The sequence below is a fragment of the Hypanus sabinus genome, chromosome 13, assembly GCF_030144855.1.
Source record: "Hypanus sabinus isolate sHypSab1 chromosome 13, sHypSab1.hap1, whole genome shotgun sequence".
In the NCBI taxonomy this organism is placed as follows: Eukaryota; Metazoa; Chordata; class Chondrichthyes; order Myliobatiformes; family Dasyatidae; genus Hypanus; species Hypanus sabinus.
The window spans coordinates 57,795,441-57,819,942 of record NC_082718.1 but is presented as its reverse complement, the minus strand read 5'-3'; the positions used below and the strand labels follow the sequence as shown (position 1 = coordinate 57,819,942).

The following is a 24,502-nucleotide window of genomic DNA, read 5'->3' as shown; positions in this document are numbered from 1 at the left end:
GTCTACCCTGACAATCGTACAAGTCCCATTTATCTGTATTTGATCCATAGCCTTCTGGACTTTGCCAGTTCAAGGGATTGTCCAGATATTTCTTAAAGGTTATAGTGTTACTTATCCAAGGTTCTGTACATCTTGTTCAAATTGCTTAAGGTGGACAGCCTGTGAAAGATAGTCTATGGAATATCCTGTTTAAATGTTGGGAATCCACTTCCAATCATTGGCTCAAAGCTTAGGAGTAGCCAAAATAACTGAAAATAACTAAACTTTAGAGTACACCATCTACAAAAAGCATGACAGCAACTTAACCCAATTTAGTTTACTAATTAAGTTTCATTTTTCCAAAAGACAAGGGCCACAGTTGTAAATTAAATCCTCTACTTACAAGTTCTTCAAAGATGTGCAACATGCTGACTTGGAAATATATCCTCATTCCCTCTGGGTCAACTGAATACCCAACCTAATACAATTCAATGGAAGCATGTTCACCTTATGAATTCCAATAATCCAAGTAGTAAGTTTACCTCTAAAAGACAGCCATGGTTAGGTGATAAAAGTTGGATTTGCTATCAATGACAACATCCCCATAAACAAATAAAAAATAAATCTAACTTTATGAACTTCTCTACAAACAATTCAGATGTGAGATGAGGTAAATCCAAGTTATCCATTCCTCCAAAATATTCATCACAAGTTGCATCTCAAGTTACTCACATCTTATAACCAAAAAATGGAAACTTTTAGAAAGAATGTTGGCTAATTTGTTTTTAAATGAACCAACCCAGCCTCCCCATCTTTGCCCAAAGAGATCTTCTTCCATAATTTCACCACGGATTGAATGAAACATTGTTTTTCCTAATCTAATTTCAAATTTACTTTCCTTTACGATCAAGTTGTTAAGACAGAGTTGCCATCTCTGATTCCCTTAAGATGAAGTTACTAACTTCTGTTAAGTGTTCTTTTAAGACAGTTGTTAACTCGGATCGGGCACTCCTTTAAAATGGGGTTGCCAGTACTGAATGGATGCATTACCTAAGGCTTCACTACCTCTTCTATGACCTTGAACTGTTCTGCCTTTTTGCACTCCTGCTCTTAGTCCATTACCTACAATCCTGTACTTCCTCTCACACTAATCAGAAGACTATGAAATGGGAATGTGTTTCATCAAATCAGCATGGCATGTAACTTGGAGATGAAATTGAATATATGGATATCAATATTTGTTTATTAATTTCCATGTACTGTCACGACATATTTAATGAATTTAAGACTGTAAGACCATAAAACATAGAGTAGGAGCAGAATTAGACCATTGAGCCCATTGAGTCATTCACCTATTGAATGGTGAAAGGCGTTGACAGAGTGGATATGGAGAAGTCTAAGACCAGAGGATACAACCTCAGAATAGCGGGGCATCCTTTTAGAATGGAAATGAGGAGGAATTTCTTTAGCCAGAGGGTGGTGAATCTGTGGAATCCTTTGCCACAGGCAGCTGTGGAGGCCAAGTCTCATGTATATTGAGAGATTCTTGATTGGTTCAGGCATGAAGGGATACAGGGAGAATGCAGAGATTGGAACTAAGAGGAAAATTGGATCACCCATGATGAAATGTCGGAGCAGACTCGATGGGCCAAATGATCTAATTCTGCTCCTATATCTTATAGTTTTATGAGTCTGTTCTGCCGTTCCATCATGGCTGATTTATTATCCTTCTCAACTCCATTCTCCTGCCGTCTCCCCATAATCCTTGACATCCAAACAACTTCCATGTGGCCTGCGCAGCTGTCTACGAAAATGAATTCCACAGATTCGCCTCCCTCTGGCTAAAGAACATTTTGCCCATCTCTATTCTAAATGGATGTCCCTCAATTTTGAGGCTATAGTCTTTGGTCCCAGACTTCTCTACTATAAGAAACATCCTCTCCACATCCACTATATCTAGGCCTTTCAATATGCAATAGGTTTCAATGAGATTCTCCCTCATTCTTCTCAGCTCCAGTGAGGACAGGCCCAGAGCTGTCAAACACTCCTCATACGTTAACCCTTTCATTCCTGGGATCAGCCAAATGAACGTCCTCTGGACCCTCTCTATGACAGTATTATGAAGGTTCCTTCTTTAAATTTTGAACATAGTGATTAAAGAAATCTGCAGACAAAAGTAGTTCAAATGAGTACAAGAGAAATCAATTCAAGAGGAGAAAGTGACTTGAACTTCATGAGTTGGATAGCCAAGGCCCATTGACTACATATGACCTATAGGTCACAGATGAACACCTCTGCACATTACAGCATTACATGTAGATCACAACACAGAGAGTATTACTATTCAGTATGCATTTGGCTGAAAAGGCACTATGTTCAAAATAATACATTGGTGACCTTCAATTAGTGCCAATGGGTGCCTCAGAGTCTGGCAGCCTTTACATCCTCCACTTCCTTCACTCCACGCTTGGCAGTTATGTCTTCAGCTGGTTACTTATCCTAGTGTCTCTCTAAAAGGCTCGGTATCATTTTTGTTTCCTGAGCATGCTCCTGGGAATGTTATGGCATGACAGAGATGCTAGATAATGCAAGTTAAATTTTATGTGTCCTTTATGGATATCAACTCCAGTGTTGTATTTTACAATCCACTGCTACATTCTGTTTTCCTGCGAGTGGAAGCAAGAGGGAAACTTACAGGTTTGTCCTGTTTAATTCACTGGGGACCTACAGGGTAAAATAGCCTCTAAAATGTAATAAAAATATATTTAAGGCAGTACGCTCTCAAAAATTGTAAAGGTCCTTGCAGTCAGCATTGGTTAGGGTCAGGTGCCATATCTGTTGTGATAATTAAACCACTGGGATGAAAAACAGCTCTTGACATCTCTGGGATCTAGAAGCAACCATGCCATTTAGTGCATATGGCAGGGGTAACTTGCACCTTTGATTTCCTTCTATTATATTATTTGCATATACAGTCAATTATAAGGTACACATGTACACCTGATCATTAATGCAAATATCTAATCAACCAGTCATGTTGCAGCAACTTAAAGCATAAAAGTGTGCAGACATGGTCAAGAGGTTCGGCTGTTGTTCAGACCAAAATCAGGATGGGGAAGTGATTTAATTGACTGATGGTGGAATGATTGTTGGTGTCAGATGGGGTGGTTTGAGTATGTCAGAAATTGCTGATCTCCTAGAATTTTCATGTACAATAGTCTCTAGAATTTATGGAGAATGGTACGATAAATGAAAATCATCCAGTGAGTGGCAGTTCTGTGGATGAAAACAGCTTGTTATGAGCGAGGTTAAAGGAGGTTCAAGACAGCCAGGTTCAAGCTGACAGGAAGGCGACAGTAACTCAAATAACCACACGCGTTATAACAGTGGTGTGCAGAAATGCATCTTCGAATGCACAACATGTCAAATCTTGAAGTGGATGGGCTACAGCAGCAGAAGACCACAAACATACACTCAAATGGCCACTTTATTAGGCACAGGAGATACCTAATAAAGTGGCCACTGAGAATATTTTAACAATGTTTTTAGAAAGATGTTTGATGCTCTGCATTAAACTGTTCTGTTGATGTACATTGAGTTTCTGCCTGAATGCCGATTAAATATATCTACAATTTTCTGTCAAAATTTCCTTGACAGAAGCAACAGGAGAAGAGAAACACATAATCAGCAGCAATACAAAGCCAATTTAAAACAGTGTGATACATGGGCATCTCACTGCACAAGTCTTTCTTGGTTTTCATAGAACAGGTCTGTTCCTCTTTTCTCCATCATCGGGGAGCCTCTTAGTAGAAATATTAAGCTTGATTGTTGCTTGGGGAAAGGTGATTCCCCCTTCAGTTTGATGTTGTATGTAGTTTCATATCACAAGAGCAAGTATCTTCTAGGATTCCTATTCAATGTGTTCTAAAATTCACCTTATCTCTACTTGTGTTGGATGTCTTGGTATATCTCACCTGCCAGCTCTGTCCCATATACTTTGAAGCACAAAATGAAATATATTGTTTATGTTAAATCAAATCAGTGAGGATTGTGCTGACCAGCTCAAAAATGTCACCCGGCTTCCGCCGCTAATTATAGCAAGCTCACAACTCACTAGCTCGTACGTCTTTGGAATGTGGGAGGAAACTGAAGCACCTGGAGGAAACCCAAGTGGGTCACAGGGAGAACATACAAACTCCTACAGACAGTGGTGGGAATTGAACTCCAATTACCACCGGTGCTGTAAAGCATTATTCTAACTGCTAGGCTGCCATGCTGCTCTGCTTGGGATCCTCTCAAACAGCTTGCTTGTTATGGATGCATTCTTTGTGATCTTAGCCTCTGGTCTCTTACACAACCAACAACCTTGTCTATGTATTTTGGAATTGCCTCTTCTGGGTCTTCAACCTACTCTTGCTCTACCTCAAAACTGTCCTCCAACCCCTTTCTGTCTAGCTCTGCATCCCCACTTGCCCCTATGACCTGCAATGTTTCTGGGGACTGTATCTTTATAGAAACACCCACAAACTGCTGGAAGAACATAAGCAGCTCAGGCAGTATCTATGGAAAAAATTAAAGTGTCAATGTTTAGGACCGAGATCCTTCATCAGTACTGGAAAGGAAGGGGAAAGAAACCAGAATGAGGAAGTGGGTAGGGGAGGTGAAGGAGTACAAGCTGGAAAGTGGTAGGTGAGGATGCGAGGATGAAGTGAGAAGCATGGAGGTGAGAGGTGGAAAAGTGAAAAAGAAAGTAATTCTATGTTTGGGTCAGGGGAGAGGTCCCACTGGAATCAGGATGGTTAGAGATTCTGCTAAGTAGAGAGAATTCTGGATTTCAGTTGATTTATCTCTTTAGCTTTCAAGAAGGAAATGAGGTCTGCTTTCATCCACTACTTTAATGCAGTTTAATCCCCTCTGCTGACTATAAACTTCCCTGCTTGTGGCAGATCTGGGACTGAGCTGTGCAGTACCTCCGACCCTTCTATCAGTTTTGTCTCCTGACCTATAGGGACAAAGTTGCAGAGGGAAGTCCATGCTGTGCTGCCTTCCCACTCATGTTTCTTGTCACATGTTCAAGGGCAACATCCAGTTGAGTACTCCAGCTTCATACTGAGCAAGTGCTGGGCTGACGACTTTGAGTGAGGCATTAAACTGAAGTGCCAGCTGCCTCCCGGGATGGATGTAAAAAAACTTGGTTTGATATTGAGAGCTTGGCTGTTTAACTGGTCGCTAAATTTCAACATATTTGTAGGTGAGTGGTGGGAGGGTGGTATAGATTACCGAGGAGAGCATTCAAACTGGTTACGTCACTCTCTGGAATGAAGGGGCTAAAACACAGGATCAGAAAAAGCTGCAGAGGCCTGCCCACTTAGTCATCTCCAAGATGGGCGCTAGCCTCCACACCATTGAGGAAAACTTTCAAATGACTCCATCCACCACTCAGAACACACCCTCTTTTCATTACTACCATCAGGGAGCAGGTATCGGAGCCTAAAGATACATATTCAATGTTTTAGGAACGTCTTCTTCCCCTCCATCTTCAGGTTTCTGAACGGTCCATGAATCCATGAGCACAGCCTTTGTATTCTCTTTTGTGCTATTTATTTCAGCAGGGACTTGGTGAGCTGAGGGTGCTGTTTCTGTACCTTGTCTCCCCATGAGCAGAAAGGTTCTTGCAGAACCTTAGATGAAATTATTTTCCTGAACTTTTATCTGTTTGTCCTTGACCACTCAGATGTAGAAGGATTCTTCATTGCTGTTTCCATAACAATTTTGTTTTACCATTCAGGGTTGTTAGCCCTGAGCTAAACCCCCAAACCTGGGGACTGATGGACAACTCTTAGTCTGGCCTCTACGCTTTGCAGTGGTAACCCTAGCAAAAGTGAAAGTATAAAGCCCTGACTCTAGCCAGCATAGCTCTTCAGGTCATTGAGGCAGCAAGCCTCTAAACCACAACGAGGCAGTGGTCCTCTTGCAGGTCTTGAGCTAACATTACAGAAATATTCCGCTTAATGCGGCTCCATGGACATTGCTGTGCACAGACAGCTTCCTGCTTGCACTCCATTGCAGCACTGGCTTCATGTCAGGATGTACCCAATTTTATGTAACGTGCTCAAGGATATTTTTGGGAGATAATTGAAGCTATGCAAATATAAACTCCATCTTTATGTTGCTTTATTATCCCATTTGGAGAGAGTTGCATTTGAAGGGGTGATCAGTCCGGAAGGTCTAAACACAGAGATTCTGCAGATACTGGAATTGCAGAGTAACACACACACACAATGCAGGAGGAACTCAGCAGGTCAGGCAGCATCTATGGAGGGCAATAAACAGTCAACGTTTTTGGCCAAGCCTCTTCATGAAGGATCCCAGTCCAAAATGTCTGTTCCCCTCCATAGATGCTGCCTGACCTGAAAAATGAATGTTTGTTATTGAAACCCAAGATCCTTAGCAGTTTACTGAGATAAATGCGAAGTACTGCATTTTGAGAGGGACAACATAGAGAGGGAATATAATACCTTGAAAGATGTGAAGGGCAAAGGAAGTGAGAGATTCACAAGTGGTTTGAAGCTGTCAGAATAAGTTAATGTGGTAAGTGAACAGGCAGTTAAGGAAGCATGTGAGATTCTCAGTTTTGTTAATAGGGTGACTGAATAGAAACAAAAGGAAGACATATCAAATATTGACAAGTTACTTGTTGAGCTTCAGCTTGAGCACTGGGAACAGTCTTGGGCACTGCACTTCAGCAAGTTTGTCTAGTTTTTGGCGAGGCTACAGAGAAGTTGTACCAGAATAATTAATTCTAGGGGATAAAGGACTGTTCAGATTGCTATCCTTGGCATGTGGAGAGACCTACCAGAGGCACTCAGAATAATTAGAGGGAGAACTTGTTTCCTGTGGTGAGTGGGCCAGTGCACAGAGGTCGTGAACTCATTTGGCAGAAGGGCCAGGGTTCAACTGAGGAGAACAGAGAGTTCTGTGAAAGGTCATTGACTCTGTTTCTCCCTCCGCAGATGTCACCTGGTCTTCTGAGTATTTCCAACAGTTTCTGTTTTTTTTTGCAGACTCTCCTTTCCCCCACGGAGTGCTGCTTTAAAATGAAACATGCTCCCTAAAGGGTGTTGGATCAGATTTTACAGAACCTAAGTATTTTAAGGGAATTAATTTAGAAGGTTTTGGGAGAAAGCTAAGATTTAGCACTAAACAGAACAGCTCCTTTAGTGATCTGGCTGAGGCAAGCAGACCTTCAGCTATTGCAAGATTCAATGGCTCCAAGTCTGCTGAAGATACCTTGTGTGCACTGTCAGACTGGCACATGGCAGAGGTCTTCCTTCTGTGACAAAACTGAAGCATTTGTTCTGAAACCACGATTCTCAAAGACCGCAGCTGACAGTTACTGATCTGAGTGAGAGAATTTCTCTTTAGCCTCCGATCCATTACAATGACAATCCTTTTTATTTTTGGACTTGTGACATTTTTAATGCTTCAAATAAAAAAATTATAAAACATTAAATGTCATGAACAAGTAATAGGATTCTTGCAACAATTTATATTCCTTGAGACACTGGTGAAGTGTAAGAATTAGAGCTGGTGATGCATTTCCTCCAGTTAACACAGGTTACAGTTTAAACTAACAAGGGAATGAACAGGAAATATAATATTGAATTAATGTGGTCTTAAATGGACCCAAGACTAAACCTCACTGTTACTTACACTCGTTCAGCAAAAATAAGTGATTGTATTATGTTGCTGTGAGATATTCAACGTATATTATGTTGTAAAATGTAAATTAAGCGTGATGGGATATGACACCATGTCTGGAAGTGGATGAAACGTTTTGGGAATACTGTACTATTATTACAATTTGCAAAACCTTGGATAAACTCAGCCAGTGGTTGTATAATTGGTTATTCAATCCCGAGCCCTGTTCACAGCTCAAGCCAGGAACACTGAGCTGACCTTGCCAAGTGAAGTGAATGTGGTGACTGTGCTCAGCAGAAAAAAAACTTTAAAAATTGGAGCCTGCCTTTTTCCTGTGGGCTCCTTTTCACCATGTCTGAGACTGGCTACATGACAGTAGCCCTTTGTTACATGGGCCTGACTTATTCTGATCTGCTAAATGCCTACTACCAGCTCCACAAATATGAGATAATAGCTGGGGGAGAAGGGGCTTGGAGGGGTAAGGGAATGTTCCACGATACCGCTGACCTTTTATACTGGTGGAATTGCAAACTGTGTTTATATCGTTAAAACACCCTAACCAGTCAATGGAAAATATTTAACCCTACGTGTTTTTGGATTGGATAACAATTGCATCTATTTTAATTTTATTTTGCATTCATTCTTTTCCCCAGCTGAAAGTATAAACCACTTTATGTTGCAGTCACCTTTATAGTTCATTAGCTCTCCAAAATTTCTGCAAACTGAGCCCGTGTTGAGAGGAGTTACAGGGTACCTGGTCAAAACTGGGCCAATCGATCTTCTGACATGAAGTTGCATGATCTGCCTGGCTTTGGCAGTGTATAGTTGGACCTTTTGAAGTATGCTTTGATAATTATATAAAGTGATTTTGATATGACATTTAATTGAAGGCAAGGTGACGCTGATTCACTGGTAGACAGATCTTTAATCTCTCCCCTGATATATCAAGATTAAGCTGTTTTACATTTCCCTCCTAAAAGTAGCCGAATAAAGACCTTTGTTCTGGAATTTTAATTTTTGACCTTTTAACTTCTTAATAACAGTAATCAGAGAACATTGCTTGACTTTCATTCCTCGTCCAGGCACAAAAATGGGGTGGTATCACACTCAGAGAGAACCAGAAATACTTTTGCTCAGACCATCGATGAGGACACCCGCTTTAGTTGTAAAAGGGCACAGCACAAGTTTGAGTGGAATCTTTTAAAGTAAAAATAGTTTAAACAGCACAGCCCATTAATGAGTAAAAGTAATTCCTAATACTGTGCACACATGACACAAAATTGGGGTGAACGTGTTGTCCCCAGCCATTTGCTGTTCAATTTAAATGTCAGAACTTGCCTTAAGAGCTTCAATCATTGTTTGGTGTGAATAGCATCTGTTGGAATGGAGGCAGGTTGGCAGGGGACAGCTGTGAACAGCCTCCAGTGACTGGTTCACTCATGTCAGTGGACTACAGCTGCATTAAGACCCCTTCTAACCAGCGGTCCCAAGTAAATGTTGAGAGTCCTCATTCCAGCCATATGCAGCAAGGAGAGAAGTCATGAGAGGATTGTATGCTGTGTGGCGGCTGGGAAGGTGAACACTCAGAGGCCTGTAACAGTGGAAGCCCCAATACAGGGCAAGTACGTGACTCCCCTTTCAAGACTGTGTTTGATACACCCCAGGGTCTATCTTAGTTTTCAGTGTTCCTGATTACAGTTGCTGTTTCACAGAGTTTAAACACTTGTAGTCTTTCAGTCCTTTGATCAACAGGAATAAACTAAACCAAGGTGGCTTTTTATCCAACTTTGTGCTGTTTTGTTGTTTCATTAACGGATGGCTATCCTGCAGAATTGTTGAACTGTTGATCGGCTCCTTTCCCCTCTCTCCAGAAACCCAGACAATTGTGCCACATAACAGTCATTTCATTGTTTGAGGTCAGGGTAATGATTCTCAAAGAGCAGATGATTAAATAATTCTTATCTGTTTTGCGATTAAACATATAAATGAATCAGCAAGATGGGGAGTGATGCCTTAGTCTGCAGTTGAACTTTGCAAGGGCTTTAGTGAGAGATTAAAGCTTTCTAAAAACAAATTCTCTCTTTGCATTTCCTCAGAAACTCCTAGTATCGAGAAGCTGCTATCAAAAGACTGGAAGGACAAGCTTCTTGCCATGGGATCAGGAAACATCGGGGAGATTAAAGGTTGGGTAAATGATCAATTCAATTTGTCCTTGCACACTTTCCCTGCTTCTGCTTTTTTACATTCGTGGTTGGTTGAAAATGGTGTGTGTGTGTGTGTGTGTGTGTGTGTGTGTGTGTGTGTGTGTGTGTGTGTGTGTGTGTGTGTGTGTGTGTGTGTGTGTGTGTGTGTGTGTGTGTGTGTGTGTGTGTGTGTGTGTGTGTGTGTGTGTGTGTTAAAGAAGGCAACTAACTGCAAAACTAACAGGATGCAGCCTACTGAAAATAACTTAGATATTTTTGTCAAGCTTTCTAATTTATTTTAGCAATTTAACAAGGCTGCCTCATGTCATGTATGGGAAAAAATTTAGTCTTGTTCAGCAGTTTTGATGAGAAGTCAAGGGTTTTATATGGAATCCAGGACTGATATGGTTTCTGCTTGTCCACGTTCATTACAGCATGCAAAGTGGCAATTCCAGTAATCATCTCTAAAAGAAGACACAGTTACTGTTTATAAATATGTTTAATAATGCAGAGCTTTGAGATTGTATGTCCTGTTTATTCTGCCATGTCTGACCTCAACATAATGTCAGTGGAACAAAAAGAGATGAGGATATTCCAGTCTAGACAACAGCTCCTTAAATATAACAGAATTCTCATTTAAAGTTAAACTCCCATTGACTGCTGTCCACAGCTCAAAGTGTTTCGTTCAAAGTAATTTTATTATCAAAGTACGTATATGTCATCATATACCGCCCTGGGATTCATTTTCTTGCAGGCATTCACAGTAGAACAGAGACATACAATAGAATCAATGAAAAACTACACACGAAGATTGACAAATGGCGCAAATACAAAAAAAACAAACAATAATAAATAAATACGCACACACACACACACACACACAAACATACTGGGCCGTAAAGTCCTTGAAAGTGAGTCCATAGTTTGTGGAATGAGCTAGCATTTTAACTTGGGTACTGTTTTCAACTTATGTCAAATGCCACTAGTGAACCATGGGTAGTTCTGAGTCTTGTTTTAAAATATGGAACAGATACATATAAATGTGGGTTACTGCAGTTTATTAGTCTCCTGAAGCTTAACATTCTTGAACTATTTCCGTCAAATGTATTAAGACCATTTGACGGCGCCTATTCAGTTAATGGTTCAGCCTGTAAAATCTGTGCCTTTAATTTTTATGGTAAATTTGAAAAGACAGTGTGGCAGCAGATCTCTTGCATCTTTATAATGTGCCGCTGACGATCATTACCTATCGCTCTTGTGTGGACTGAGCATAAAACACTGGACTAACTTCTATGGTCTGGAGAAAGAAGACAATCGACATTCCTGCCAGCCTGTCATGAAAGGAGGGTTTCTTTTCTGCTTTGACATTTTAACAGAAGATCTTTTCTGTTTTGCAGTCCCTTCAAACACACATCTAAAGGGCCAGGCTCCACAGTGAGTTGTTAAAACAGCCACCGGTTTATTTCTCCTGCAGACTGCCGTGACAGTTGCAATTATTGTCTATTGTTGGGAAAGCTGCCCTCCGGGGCCAAATGAATCTCACTCGCACCTTCTTGTGAGGTCAAATGGGCCGACTGCTTTCTGCCCAAGAGTCCAGCATGGTGTCTCATGAAGCTGGAGCCATGGGAAGAATAGAGCAAGAGATCGTTTGGTAGGCTGCTGAGGCAAAGCAGGAATGTAAACTGAAATGTAAAGAGATCACAAAAAAACTATTGTCGTCTGGAATTTCTGACTCGGAAGATGGGACTTTGCGGTTATGTGTTTGTGCACACGCATGTAAATCAGTTTCAAAAATACATCGAGCACAGGCGCAATTACTTCTCACTTTGGAGCTTTTTTTTAAAAAAACGTGGAATGACAAGACAAACAGAATATACAATTTTTCTCCACTGACGGTGAAGATTTGACCAACTCCCGGAGTACCTTCCTGGTCTGGCTTTCCCAGAAAGGTTCTGAATTTGGGTCAAACGCAGTCAAATAGGACAAGATGGGTGTCTTGGTCGGTACGGACCAGTTGGGCCAAAGGGCCTATTTCTGTTTTCTATGATTCTGTGACACTAAAATGTTTTCTCACCTCAAAGTATTTTATTACTATCTTAGATCTACCTTCCTTCATTTCAGTCCTTTGATTGTTGAAATTGGGTAAATTTAAAGCATTGTTGTGAAATTTTGATTAGTTAGGGCATCAAAGAAAATAGGGGAAGGCATTGAGAGGGAAAATAAGTCAACCGTGCTCGAATGGCGGAGCAGTCAACAGGGCGAATGGCCTAATTTTTCTCCTATGTCTTATGGACTGAGCAGTGATCACTGCATTGCAATAGGCTGCAAGGTGATTTTGGCCTCATCAGTGGTGTGCTGTTATGACCGTCCCAGAACCCCATCTGAACTCAGTGGGTTCAAAGACCAGAATGGGATTTGGCTACCTTTGGGGTGCACTTTGAACCTATTTTTGCCAACTCTCCAGCAGTGTAAGTGCGCCCAACAACCATACTAACTAGCACTGATCCCCTGTTCCATGCTGTCTTTAAGATTTTATGCATTCAGTCTTTGGTCCTATTAACTTTAAACATCTCTCTTTTGTCTAGACTTTGGCCTCCCATACACCACAGTTCTCTTAGCAGTTCCACTAAAGATTTTTAAGGGAATCAAGGGAATTTAATGGTGTAAGTCACATCAAATGGCAGAGCAGGATTAAGGGGACAAATGAATGGCCTTCTCCTGATTTTTCTAACATTTTTCAATTTATATTAAATAGGCCTTCAGTTGCCCACACAATAAGCTGTGGAGTTTCTTTCGTTACTGAAGATAACAATTATGAAAGATCAATCATTGTTACCATCGCTAATGAAGCTGCTGTGTGTAAGGAGTTTGTACATTCTCCCTGTGACCCACGGGGGTTTCCTCCAGATGATCCTGTTTACTCCCACATTCCAAAGATGTCCAGGTTGGTAGGTTAATTGACCACATGAGTACAATTGGGTGGTGCAGGTTTGATGGGCCGAGGGGCTTGCCACCATGCTGTAGTTCTACATAATTGCCAGTATGTCAAAGTGCTCTCTGAGTCCAACAGTTCTGCTACACCACTGATTGAGTAGTCCCCTTGACCTGGTGGTGACCCCTTGCTTTTGACACCCCAAAGACTTGAAGCTTGGCTGCTACTCTTGTCTTATTCAGATGCATTATTATGCCACTGCCCTTATGTAGTTGTAAATGGTCATTTAGCACCATTCATAGATCTTCTTGAAGCCAGCCATTTATTCCTTTGTTGACTCCTACACCAGATGAGGTGTGAACTTCCTCAGAGATTTCTCTCCCACAGCTTTGGTGGAGGAAAACCAGAGAGAAACAGTGGATGAACAGAAGAGCCATCATTATTTGGGTCATGTTTTCCATTGGTTTTTATTGAATGGACCTGCATACAAATTTGTTGCTGTGTTTGCTACTTTACATTAATGACTGGACTACAAAAGTACCAGAGTCTCTTTGAAACAACCCGTATAAATGATGGCCATTTGGTCCACCAGGTCCTTGGCAGCCCTAGACCAAGCCAACCCACCCAACTCACTTTCCCTTTTCCCGTTTTTCCTGTAGTCCTGCATTTTATTATCCCTCACCTACCTATCCCCTCTCCTTTGATCTGTCTGCCATTTGTGCACACTGTGGGGTAATTTGCAGTCACAAATTAGCCCACCCCCACCAATTGTGGGGAGAAACTAGAGCACTAGAGGTGAATGGGCAAACTCCACCCAGACAGCACCAAAGGTCAGGATCAAAGCCCAGATCTCTGTAGATGTGAAGCAGTGTCATGGTGCTGCCCTGGAATGACCTGGAAGACAGCACAAAATAATTTCTTGTAGCCTATGGCACCTCTGTAACTCCAAAGAATGAGCCTCCATTTGATATACTTGCCATCATAAGCCAGGGAACTCTTTACTGGTTTGGAAATGATAGCTAAACAAACGTACACTCAGTACTGGTGATGGGTAGAGACGTGACCAAAGAAAAAGAAATATAAAATATTTCTAGAGATTCTCCGGGAATGTGTGAGTGCTCTTAGCCCATGTTTGCCTCAAAATAGCCATCTCTCTTTGACAAACAAAAGAAAGCACTAATTTCCCGATCCATTACAAGTATGCAAACTGTCAGGTGATTTACACTCTCCCGTTAACCGACCAGCACCAAATGTTGCAGGGAACGGGAGCAGAATACTGTAACCAGATTGAACCTAGGTCCCTGTAGATGGAACAGACTAATTGTTAGTATTCTGAAATGTGGGGAAGTTGCAGGAGTCCAAGGTACTTGGGTTGGAAAATTGGCAATCAGAATAAGATCAACAAACTGATTGCATATTATTCTTATTTTTTTACTAAAAATTACTCTACTGTTTAGTAGAATGACATTTACTTCACCATTTGATGTTAGCATGAGTTGTAGCAGAGAGTCCTCTGCCCTTCCTGTAGAATCACTTTTGCCAAACTACAACAAAGATAGGTAAACCAATCCTAATGTATCCAATTAAGCTGCCTAAAAGCAGGCTTTTTTCACTGAGGACTTGAACTAGAGGTCATAGGTTAAGGGTGAAAAGTGAAATATTTAAGGTAGAAATCTTCTTCACGCAGAGGGTGGTGAGAGTGTGGAACAAGCTTCCAGCGAAAGTGGTGGGTAGAGGTTTGATTGCCACACTTAAGAGAATTTGGGTAAGTACTTGGATGGCAGGCGTATGAAGGGCTATTGTTCAGGAGCAGGTCAATGGGACTAGGCAGAGCAACAGTTCGGCATGGGCTGGATGGACTAAAGGGACTATTTTTGTACTGTAGCTCTCTGTGACCATAGAATTATTATGCTGGATGTCTTGGAAAGATAAATTGATTGGCCGGGGTTGACTCTCCTTCCTAATTCCTTGTGATCACTACTTCTCGCTCCCCCACTTACTGAACTCCCATGACCTACGAAACTCAGGAGAAGTTAAACTTTTCTCCCTCTTTCTATTTTCTGCCCTCCACACCCCAAACCATCCCACCCCTTCCACTGGTGACAGGGACGCCTGAGAGCCTGGCGGAGAAGGAACGGCAGCTCATGGCAATGATCAACCAGTTGACAAGTCTGCGTGAGCAGTTGCTGGCAGCTCATGATGAACAGAAAAAGCTGGCAGCCTCGCAGATCGAGAAGCAACGGCAGCAAATGGAACTCGCAAAGCAGCAACAGGAACAAGTGAGTGCAACTGAATGGATGAATCCAGTTGACTGGGAATCGGGGAAAGTTCAGCAGTAACATGCTATAGCCACCAAGTTAACATGATGGAAAAATTTACAAGAAAACATCCATAGCTTTAAAAAAGAATCATTTTGTGTTGCTTGCTCTGAGCATCAGAGGGTTTTTTGCAGTGTGACTTATATTCTTGCCATTAATTCTTAATTGCCTGGATCTTTATGACCGTAGAAGTGAACTAAAACGCAATATAAAATTGTTAGTAATTTGTCTAAAGTGCACACAAACCATGCTGTGGCCTCGAACTATAAGTGTGTAAATTGTCTCTGATTCAGAGCATTGGAGAGTTATCCATTACAAATGGATCCCACTCTATCCCACTCTTTACCCATGGACCAGTTTTTTTTAAATTTTGCAAGTTTGTATCAAATACCCTTTAAAAATTACCAATGAATCATCATCCATTCAGTCCTAAAGCACAGAAAGTACTTCAAATGACCTGTCCCTTCAGTTCATGATGCCAAAGTCAACTAATCCTTTCTGCCAGCACATGATCCATATCCCTCCATTCTCTGCGTATCTAAAAGCCTCTTAATCAACACTCTCATATCTGCTTCCACCATCAGTACATTTTAGATTTCTACCAACCACTCTCTATATAAAAAATAAACTTGGCCCATACACCTCCCTTAAACTTTCCCCTCTCAAGTGATGCCTTCTGGTATTTGACATTTCCATCCTGGTGAAATGATTCTGACCGCCTACTCTTTGCCTCATAATTTTATAAACTTCAGTCAGGTGTTCTTCAATTTCCAGCACTGTAGAGAAAACAATCTAAACTTATCCAACCTTTCCAGCCCGGCAGTATCTCGGTGAACCTCTTTTGCACCCTCTCCAAAGTCCCCACACCCTTCCTGTAATGGGGGCAACTAGAGCTGCAGACAGTATTCCAGGTGTGGCCTGCAGAGATTTACACCGATGCAACAAGACTTTGTGACTCTTACATTCAATGGCCCAACTAATGAAGGCAAGCATGCCACACGTTTTCTTTACCACTCTATCTACTTGTGTTGTCACTTTCAGGGATTTATGGATTTGGACCTCAAGATCCATTTGTAAATCAGTGCTGTTAATGTTCCTGCCATTAACTGATCAGCACTGAACAGGGGTCTCCACCCTGGCGTCCACGGACCTCTTTCTTAATGGTATTCGTCCATGGCATAAAATAGATTGGGTACTCCAGATACTGAAGAATATACATAGGCCATTATTTCCCCCACAGAAGGTATTTCTCCTAAATCACTGCATCAAAATACCTCTATGTAATCTCTCCATTATTAATTCCTTAAGGCATATTGGCTTGTTGGGTCTCTTTGTACAATGTTTTTCTGCCTTCCCCCAGTTCTCTCTTCCTGCCCCTACCCTTCTTTTCTAATTACAATGGGACTGAGTCATATTACAGTAGTCTTCACTTATCTGAAAATCCATACCACATGCAGCTGAACTCAAACATTTCCAGATCTCATCAATGAGAGGGCTATAGGAGAGTGATCAGGAGCTGTGCCGTAGTCCACACCTATTTTATAATTTGATGCCACATTCCATCTGTTGAATTCAGCCATTTCAGTCATGCTTCAGAAGGGAAGAGGGGAGCCATTTTAATAACTCTGGAAACTCCCAGGGTTCCAGGCAGCCACCATTTTCAGTTTTATTTCAGATTTCTACCATCTGCAGATTTTTTAATGCCATCAGTCAGTTATCCAATCCAGCAGCAGCTAACTAGCGCCTTCTGATTGCCACTTGCGAACTGTTTTCTTAATTTAAAAAGTCATCAAGTGTCCCAACAAGGGAAAATAAAAGCCTGTACATTTGGTTTGGTAACATGACTGACAATGTGCAATCTACCCGCAACTCCATGACAATTAAGAGCGTGGAATATAGCCCTTTTTGAGAAGAAACCACATTGCCTGCACTGACAAAGCAAATAAAAAGTGGCACTGATCAAGTTGGAGGTAACAACTCATATCTCAGTGTTAACAGTCATGGCATAAAAAGTATCAGGAATGTGAAAACCAATTGGCCTATCTTAACACCTCGTGGATTGTTGATTAAATCTGACACTTGCTACCTTCAGGGTGGTTCAGTCGGATGCCTGATGTGGAATATATTCAGGTAGCTTTCACTTTATTTCAATTTATGCTGAAGTTGTAACATGAGTCAGAATGCAGTGTATCTCAAGGCAAAATGATGCCTGGAGCAGGTTGCTTGGCAATGGTTCTCACTGGCTGGAGTGCACATCGAGTTTGCTGTGAAACCAAATTTAATAAAACAAGCTTTCCTTAAGCATCTCAGTCACTCTAAACCTGCCTTTAATTAAATCAGAGACATAGACAATACCATATTTAATATCAAGGCATCAAGGGATAAGGGGTCTGTACGAAAAAGAGGCAATAAGGTTAAAAAAATAAGGCAACATACACAAAATGCTGGAGGAATTGAGCAGGTCACTTAGCTGCTTTGGAGAGGTAAAACAGTTGATGTTTTGTACTGAGACCCTTCATCAGAATTGGAAAGGAAGGGGGAAGAAGCCAGAATAAGAAGGTGGGGAAGGAGATAAGTGAAGCCAGGTTCCTGTTAGAAAATGCTATTTGACATGCAGAGTCCCAGGTAGGCAGTATAATCAGAGTGATAGATCACTAGAGAAGAGGCCACCCATCCTTCCTGTTTCGCAATGTTTAGCTCATCCCAAACCTTACCCTGGCCATAATTCCCATCCTCTCTGACTTCCCTTTCTTCCTAGTTCAAGAGTACCTTGCAAATACATGGTTCCATGAAAGTGGTGTCATAGGTAATAGTGGCGATTGGTCGTAGTGGTGAAAATGGCTTTTGGCAAACAGGCCATCTTCAATCAGGCATTGAGAATAGAAGTTGCATTGTACTCAGACATTGCTAAGGCCGTATTTGTTCACTTTTGATCACCCTGCTATAAGAAAGACACAAGATGAGATGTACCAAGATATTGCTGGGCCTTGAGGGATTGAGTTATGGAGAGAGGTTGAGCAGGCTAGGGCTTTATTCTTTAGAGCGCAGGAGAATGAGGAGTGATCTTATTGAAGTATATAAAATCAGGACATACACAGACAGGTTGAGGCATCAAGGCATCAGGTTTCTCAAGTTGAGGCATCAAGAACTAGAAGACTTGGGTTTAGGGTGAGAGTGGAGAAATTCGATAGGAAATGGAGGGCCAACTTTTTCATCCAGAGCATGATCCTTATTATATGAATGCGCTGTCAGACAGAGGAAGTGGTTGAGACAGGTACGTTAACAACATTTAAAAAGCTCTTGGGGAGGTACATGGTTAAGAAAAGTTTAAAAGGATATGAGCCAATCGCAGACAAATGGGAATTTTGCTGATTATGGGCCAGATGGTCCAAAAGGCCTCTTTCAATTCTGTATGACTCTGTGACCTTGAATTTAAAGTCCTCAACTTTGTATTCGGATCCTCAGTGGATTGAGTCCTCCTCACCTTTTCACATTCCTCCAAGCCTTCAAACTTCTCATTCCCCCAATTCCGGTTTCTCATGCGGTCTCAACTCCTTTGCTATATCATTGGCAACCGTGATTTCAACCACTGTCAGTCTTTTTATCCTGAAGCTCCCTTCAACCCATTGTCAGCTCTGTCTCATTGACACAGAGTTTGGTCAACATCCTAAAGACCCACTTGGTTTGATGGGTCATGAGATAATTTTTCATATAAAAACAAGTTCCTGCTTAAGGCACAATTATTTTCCACTGACTTGCACTTATAAACTGTGAACTAGAATTTGACAAACAATTAGATAAAACCAAAAACATGTATTTCTATTCTGTTCTTCACAGCCTGAGGATATTGCAATAGATTGTCAAGCTAATTAAATACACTTGACTAAAGTCGCGATCTCCACCCTTCCCCACCTGGTTCTGTCCGTCCATTAAACCCTCCTTACCTGCATTTCACTTGCAGATTCTACCCGTCCTTCCCCTTCACCTCTTTATACTAGCTATCTCCACTTTACGCTCCGCCCTGATAAAGAGACTGTACCCGAAACATTGACTATCCCTTTCCTGCCACAGATGCTGCCCAATGTGCTGACTTACTCCTGCGCTTGTTTGGTGCTAAGGTCCCAGCATCTGCAGTCTCTTGTATCTCACAACTACACTTGACGTGTTGGAGATGTGGTCAGTTGGTTGGTGCATGGCAAGATCTCGACAAAAGCTGAGTTAACAACACAAGCGATGCTTGAGATCTGGAACAGCACACAAAAAAGCCGGTGGGACTCAGCAGGTCAGGCAGCGTCTACAGAGGGGAATAAGCAGCTGATAGTCTGGGCTGAAACCAGCATTTTGTGTAAATTAACTAGGTTAGCTGCTATTGAATTGTGGTAGTTAGGATAGCCGGAAAACTCTTGTCACCTTTCTCTGATGGTGCCCACTCTGTTACCAGTCAAGGAGCAGAGCTGACCTTGGTTTAGTTACTTACCCCAAAGACAATCCTACTGACAGTGTGGTACTCCTCTAGTGTCATACTGGGAATGTTTTCCTGGATTGTGGACATGAGGTCTGGAGTAGAACATAGAACAATACAGCACAGGAACAGGCCCTTCAGCCCACAATGTTGTGCTGAAAATAATTAAATTAGTAATCAAATGGCCAATTAAAGTAATCCCACTGCCACAGATGGCTGTGGAGGCCCAGTCATTGAGTGTATTTCGAGTGAAGGTTAATAGGTTCTTGATTCGTTGGGGTTTCACATGTTACAGGGAGAAGGCAGGAGAATTGGTAGAAGGGGATAATAAATCAGCCATGATGGAATGGCGGAGCAGACTTGATGGGCCAAATGGCCTAATTCTCCTCCCATGTCTTGTTATTTTATGGTCTTCTGCCTGCACAATGTCTATATCCTTACATTTCCCCTCATATTCATGTACCTATGTAAATATTTTATAAAAACTCCTAATGTAGAGGCAGAGACATTATAGGCACAGAATGCAAGGATATGGACATTGTGCAGGCTGAAGGGATTGGTTAGTTGATCATTCGATTACTTATTTAATTAGTTTCAGCACAACACTGTTGGCCATAGGGTCTGATCCCATGCTGTACAGTTCTGCTTTATGTTCTATGCCAGAATTTAAACTCTGACCTTTCAGTTTAGAGTTGACAAATCTACCATGATTGAATAAAAAAGAACAAATTTAAACTGCATTTATCTTCATCCTGCTGAAGGATAAACAATTTGCCTTTAAAGTGATAAAACATGCTGCAGGTGACTTGTTTAAAAATGGTCAAAGTCCAAAGTGTGAATACTCTATTGTCCTGATAGACAATAAATTCCTTGCCCTAATAATAAAGAGCTGGTTCCCTATCACAGATCGCCGCTCATTGTACATATGCAAATGTCAAAGGTTTGTTATTAGCAGGAGCGCAATATATGAGCTCGCTCATTTGCCTGTTTTCTATTTTAATTGCGCTGTAATTAAAAGCCAGTCTTACCTTGAAATAATCTGTTGCAATCTGCAAAAAAAGCAGAATTGCAGAGAGTGTAACAACTGTGCTGGTAAACAATAAAATCACTTCATTTAATTAGTATAGTGTCACTTCACTTTGTATCCTTTGGTTGGGTTGCCAGCTTTTGTTTTTGATGAACTAGCAATCAACTTCTGAATTGCAATCTGTCGGCAAGTCAGAACTGTGTGCTGCAACTAATCTTCCAATGTGGCGTGCTTAGCTCATTGTTAATCTAATTAAGTTGTATTTCCAGTTTAATTTGTGTGATGCCTTTGAACATGTGTCTCCCCTAGACACACTAAACAGAACATTTCTTGTATAACTTCAGCAGAAGAGGTGTTTTAGAAGTGATTTTTGCAGGTACACTAAAACAAAAATACAGTGTGCATATGTTTTAATTAAAAGTGTTTTCATTCGAGGAAGGAGATTTTCCCTGTTGGGTAGAGACACAAGAGCAGATCAGGTCACATCTGTGTTGACTTACTTTGTGTCCAGGCTGGAGTCTGTTGTGAGGTCACCGGTTGTCCTGGAAAAGAGAAAATGGTCCCTCAATTTAAGCCCAAAAACAAGAATACCTAGAATAGGTGAACAAGTAGCCTGTAGATAAAGGCAGAGAAGTTATCTCTGAGTAACTTTCTACACATTTCTAAGATTTTTGCAGCAGGGGTCCTGACTTGCACCACTTGCCTTTTGTATATAGTGTGCTCACAGTGCACCTCAAGCACCAGGTAGCAATCTAGGGTATTTGCAACTGTGGGCTGTCCAGACCAGAACTGTGCAGAAGCAGACTGTTCAGCTCATCAACACATCCTGGCCCTGTTAAAATGAAAGCAGAAGGAAAAAGGAATGATGCGATTACTTTACTAAGTGCCAGTGCAGACTCAATGAGCTAGATGGGCTCTGTTAGTACTATAACAATTCTATGATACTCCGGAAACAGATCAGGCAGGATCGGGCGGCGGGGGTGGGGGGGGGCAGGACCAACTAAGTTAATGTTTCAATGGCAAACAGTTTTTAATCAAAGAGAACCAGAGGAACAAGTGTTGGAGGGAGGTAAGGCAGGATAGTTGGGAATGGACGAGAGGTTAAAACAAAGAGCAGGGTCATGGAGTGGTTGCCTGGATTGGAGAGCTGTGGTTATCAAGAGAGGCTGGATAGGCTGACTTTATTCTCATTAGAGTGTAGGAGTAGGATCACTGAGGAGTGATCTTATAGAATTTTATTATGTTGGACATTGATAGTCAGTGATAGATAGTCATTTTCCCAGGGCAGGGAGTATAAAAGGACAGGGGAGGGGGCATGAATAAGAGAGGATCAATTTAAAGGATATCTGAGGGCTGTGTTTTTCACAAAGAGGGCAGTGAATATCTGCAAATGAGATGCCCGAGGAGATGGTGGAAGCAGACCCACTTATGCGTAAAAGCATCTGGACACGAACTTGGATATGAAAGGCACGAGAGATAAGGATCTAATGCAAGCAAAAGAGATCCATATCATGGTCGGCAACTTACACAAAATACTGGAGGACAGATAGCATCTATGGGGGGAAAGTGAACAGTCAACTGTTTGGATCATTTTTTGTGTGTTGCCCCAGGTTTCCAGAATCTCTTGTTTCTCCGGTGTAGAGGAGCTGGGCTGGAAATGCAGTACAATTCTTTGATGGGAAAGGTATGCAGGTAGATGACAATTGGAGATGGGAATGGGAAATAAAATGAGAATATTCCTGAGTAACGATGCATTAGCTTTTAATTGATGCTAAATCAGCCTCATTTCATTCCCTCCCTTACAGATCGCAAGGCAACAGCAGCAGTTGTTACAGCAACAACACAAGATCAACCTCCTTCAGCAGCAGATCCAGGTCAGAGTCCAGCCTCGGGCTTGTATTGTTATCAATGCTTTGTCTCACCTCCAGCTTGGAGAGAGATGTTTTTTGGAAGATGACTCAGTGATTGTGTGTGTGTTAGGGTTGTGGGGCAGTGTTGGATGCTGGGTTTGGGGAAGACCAGCTTGTACAACTTTTATGAAGATAGGGCTTTTTAACTTCAAGTGAAGGTAGATGAGAAGTGACTTGATAGAGCTGTACAAGGTAATTAGAGACATAGACTGAGTGGAGAGCCAGAGGCTTTTTCCCAGGGGCAGAAGTGGCTAATATGAGGAGGCATCATTTTAAGGTGATTGGAAGAAGGAACGGGGACATCAGAGCTAAGTTTTTTTTACACAGAGAATGGTGGGTGTGTGGAATGCCCATGCCAGGGTGGTGGTAGAGGCAGATGCATGAGGGGTATTTTAGAAATTCCTAGAACATGATAGAAAAATGGAGGGCTATGTAGGATGGAAGGGTTAAATTGACCTAAGAGTAGATTAAAAGTTGGTTCAACATTGTGGGTCAGAGGGGTTGTATTATGTTGTACTGTGCATTGTTCTATGTTTTGATGTCAGCTCATTTGAAACCAAAATATACTTGTGCCTTTGGAAACCATGGCAATCTTCTCTTGGCATTTATTACATCCATCTGGACATGCAACATATCAGTGCTAGGCATAGTACTGAGTTTGCAACCGCTTTAGCAAGTTTTTGCACATGTCACCCTGATTATACTGACCCTTGTTTTCTCTTCAGCTCTAATCAGGGTTTGATCTGGACCTTGGCACACTAAGACTGGCCACTCAAGGGTACAGCAATTATGTTGGACAGGGTGAAACCACACATAGAGAAATGTATGCAACACACACAAAATGCTGGTGGAACGCAGCAGGCCAGGCAGCATCTATAGGAAGAAGTACAGTCGATGTTTCAGGACTGACTCGGCCTGAAACGTCGACAGTGCTTCTTCCTATAGATGCTGCCTGGCCTGCTGTGTTCCACCAGCATTTTGTGTGTGTTGTTTGAATTTCCAGCATCTGCAGATTTCCTTGTGTTTGCATAGAGAAATGTATACTTGCTTTGGATTTGCTTACCTTAAACAAAGTGCCTTTGCCTTAGAGAGAGTACAGTAAAGATTCTCTAGACTGGTTCCTGGGAGGGAGATTAATTGGACAAAGCTAGTACTTTCTAGAGTTTAGTTTTTAATTCGGTTTCAGATTTACTTATCTCATGTACATTGAAATACACAGTGAAACTTGTTGTTTGTTTTAACAACCAACATACCCAAGGATGTACTGGTATCGCCATAACTTCTGGCACCAATTGTAAAAAATGTAAAAGATTATACAAATTGTAAAAGGTAGAATGAGATGATCTCATTCAAGACTGCAGTGGTTTCTCCACACCCTCTCATACTTCCTGCCTTTCCTCTTAATGCTAATTTCTATATGCACGTATTTAGCCTTACTCAAATTTTACCACTATCCATCAGCAAGTCTAGGCAGCCAGGTCTGAAGGGATATTTGACTGCAGGAATAATCACCATAACTATTTGTTCCAATAAAGTGCTTAGTTTGCTCCACTCTTTAACCAGGGGAGCTAGCAGTATCCCACTGCCTGTAGCCCTCTACCTGACATGGAGACTGGACCTGAGGAACTGTCCCTTCCCATGGCAGGAGGTTTTGTGGGATGCTCCTTCCTTCTACATTCAAACTGTGGTCAGGTTTCCTTTTTTCCCTTCTGCACTCAGCAATGCTAACTCTTTTGTAGCTTCAACCCCCTGCCTACAAGAACTGGGAAAAGACTACCTCGGCTGTGACCCCAATGCTGTGCAAAGGAAGCATTACATTGCTGGAAGGGCAATCTTTCAGATCACGCATTTAATCTGTGGTTCTGACTGTCCCCTTGTCTAACAGTCATAACACTATCTGATGGGACAAGCAAATGGGATTATTGTAGGTGGACACCTTAACTGGCATGGATGAGTTTGGCTAAATTATTCTTTAAGGAACTGTATTATT

At 41.7% G+C, this 24,502-nt stretch overlaps 1 protein-coding gene across 5 annotated transcripts in view; it reads left to right on the top strand.

Moving 5' to 3' along the window:
• sox5 (SRY-box transcription factor 5) overlaps positions 1-24,502 on the top strand; it is a 385,467-nt gene that overhangs the window by 213,297 nt on the left and 147,668 nt on the right. For all 5 annotated transcript variants that reach the window (XM_059987684.1, XM_059987685.1, XM_059987686.1 and 2 more), the window contains 3 exons: positions 9,777-9,863; positions 14,902-15,074; positions 22,408-22,476. In XM_059987684.1, coding sequence (XP_059843667.1) covers positions 9,777-9,863; positions 14,902-15,074; positions 22,408-22,476 — 329 coding nt within the window. The remainder of the gene's footprint in view (positions 1-9,776; positions 9,864-14,901; positions 15,075-22,407; positions 22,477-24,502) is intronic.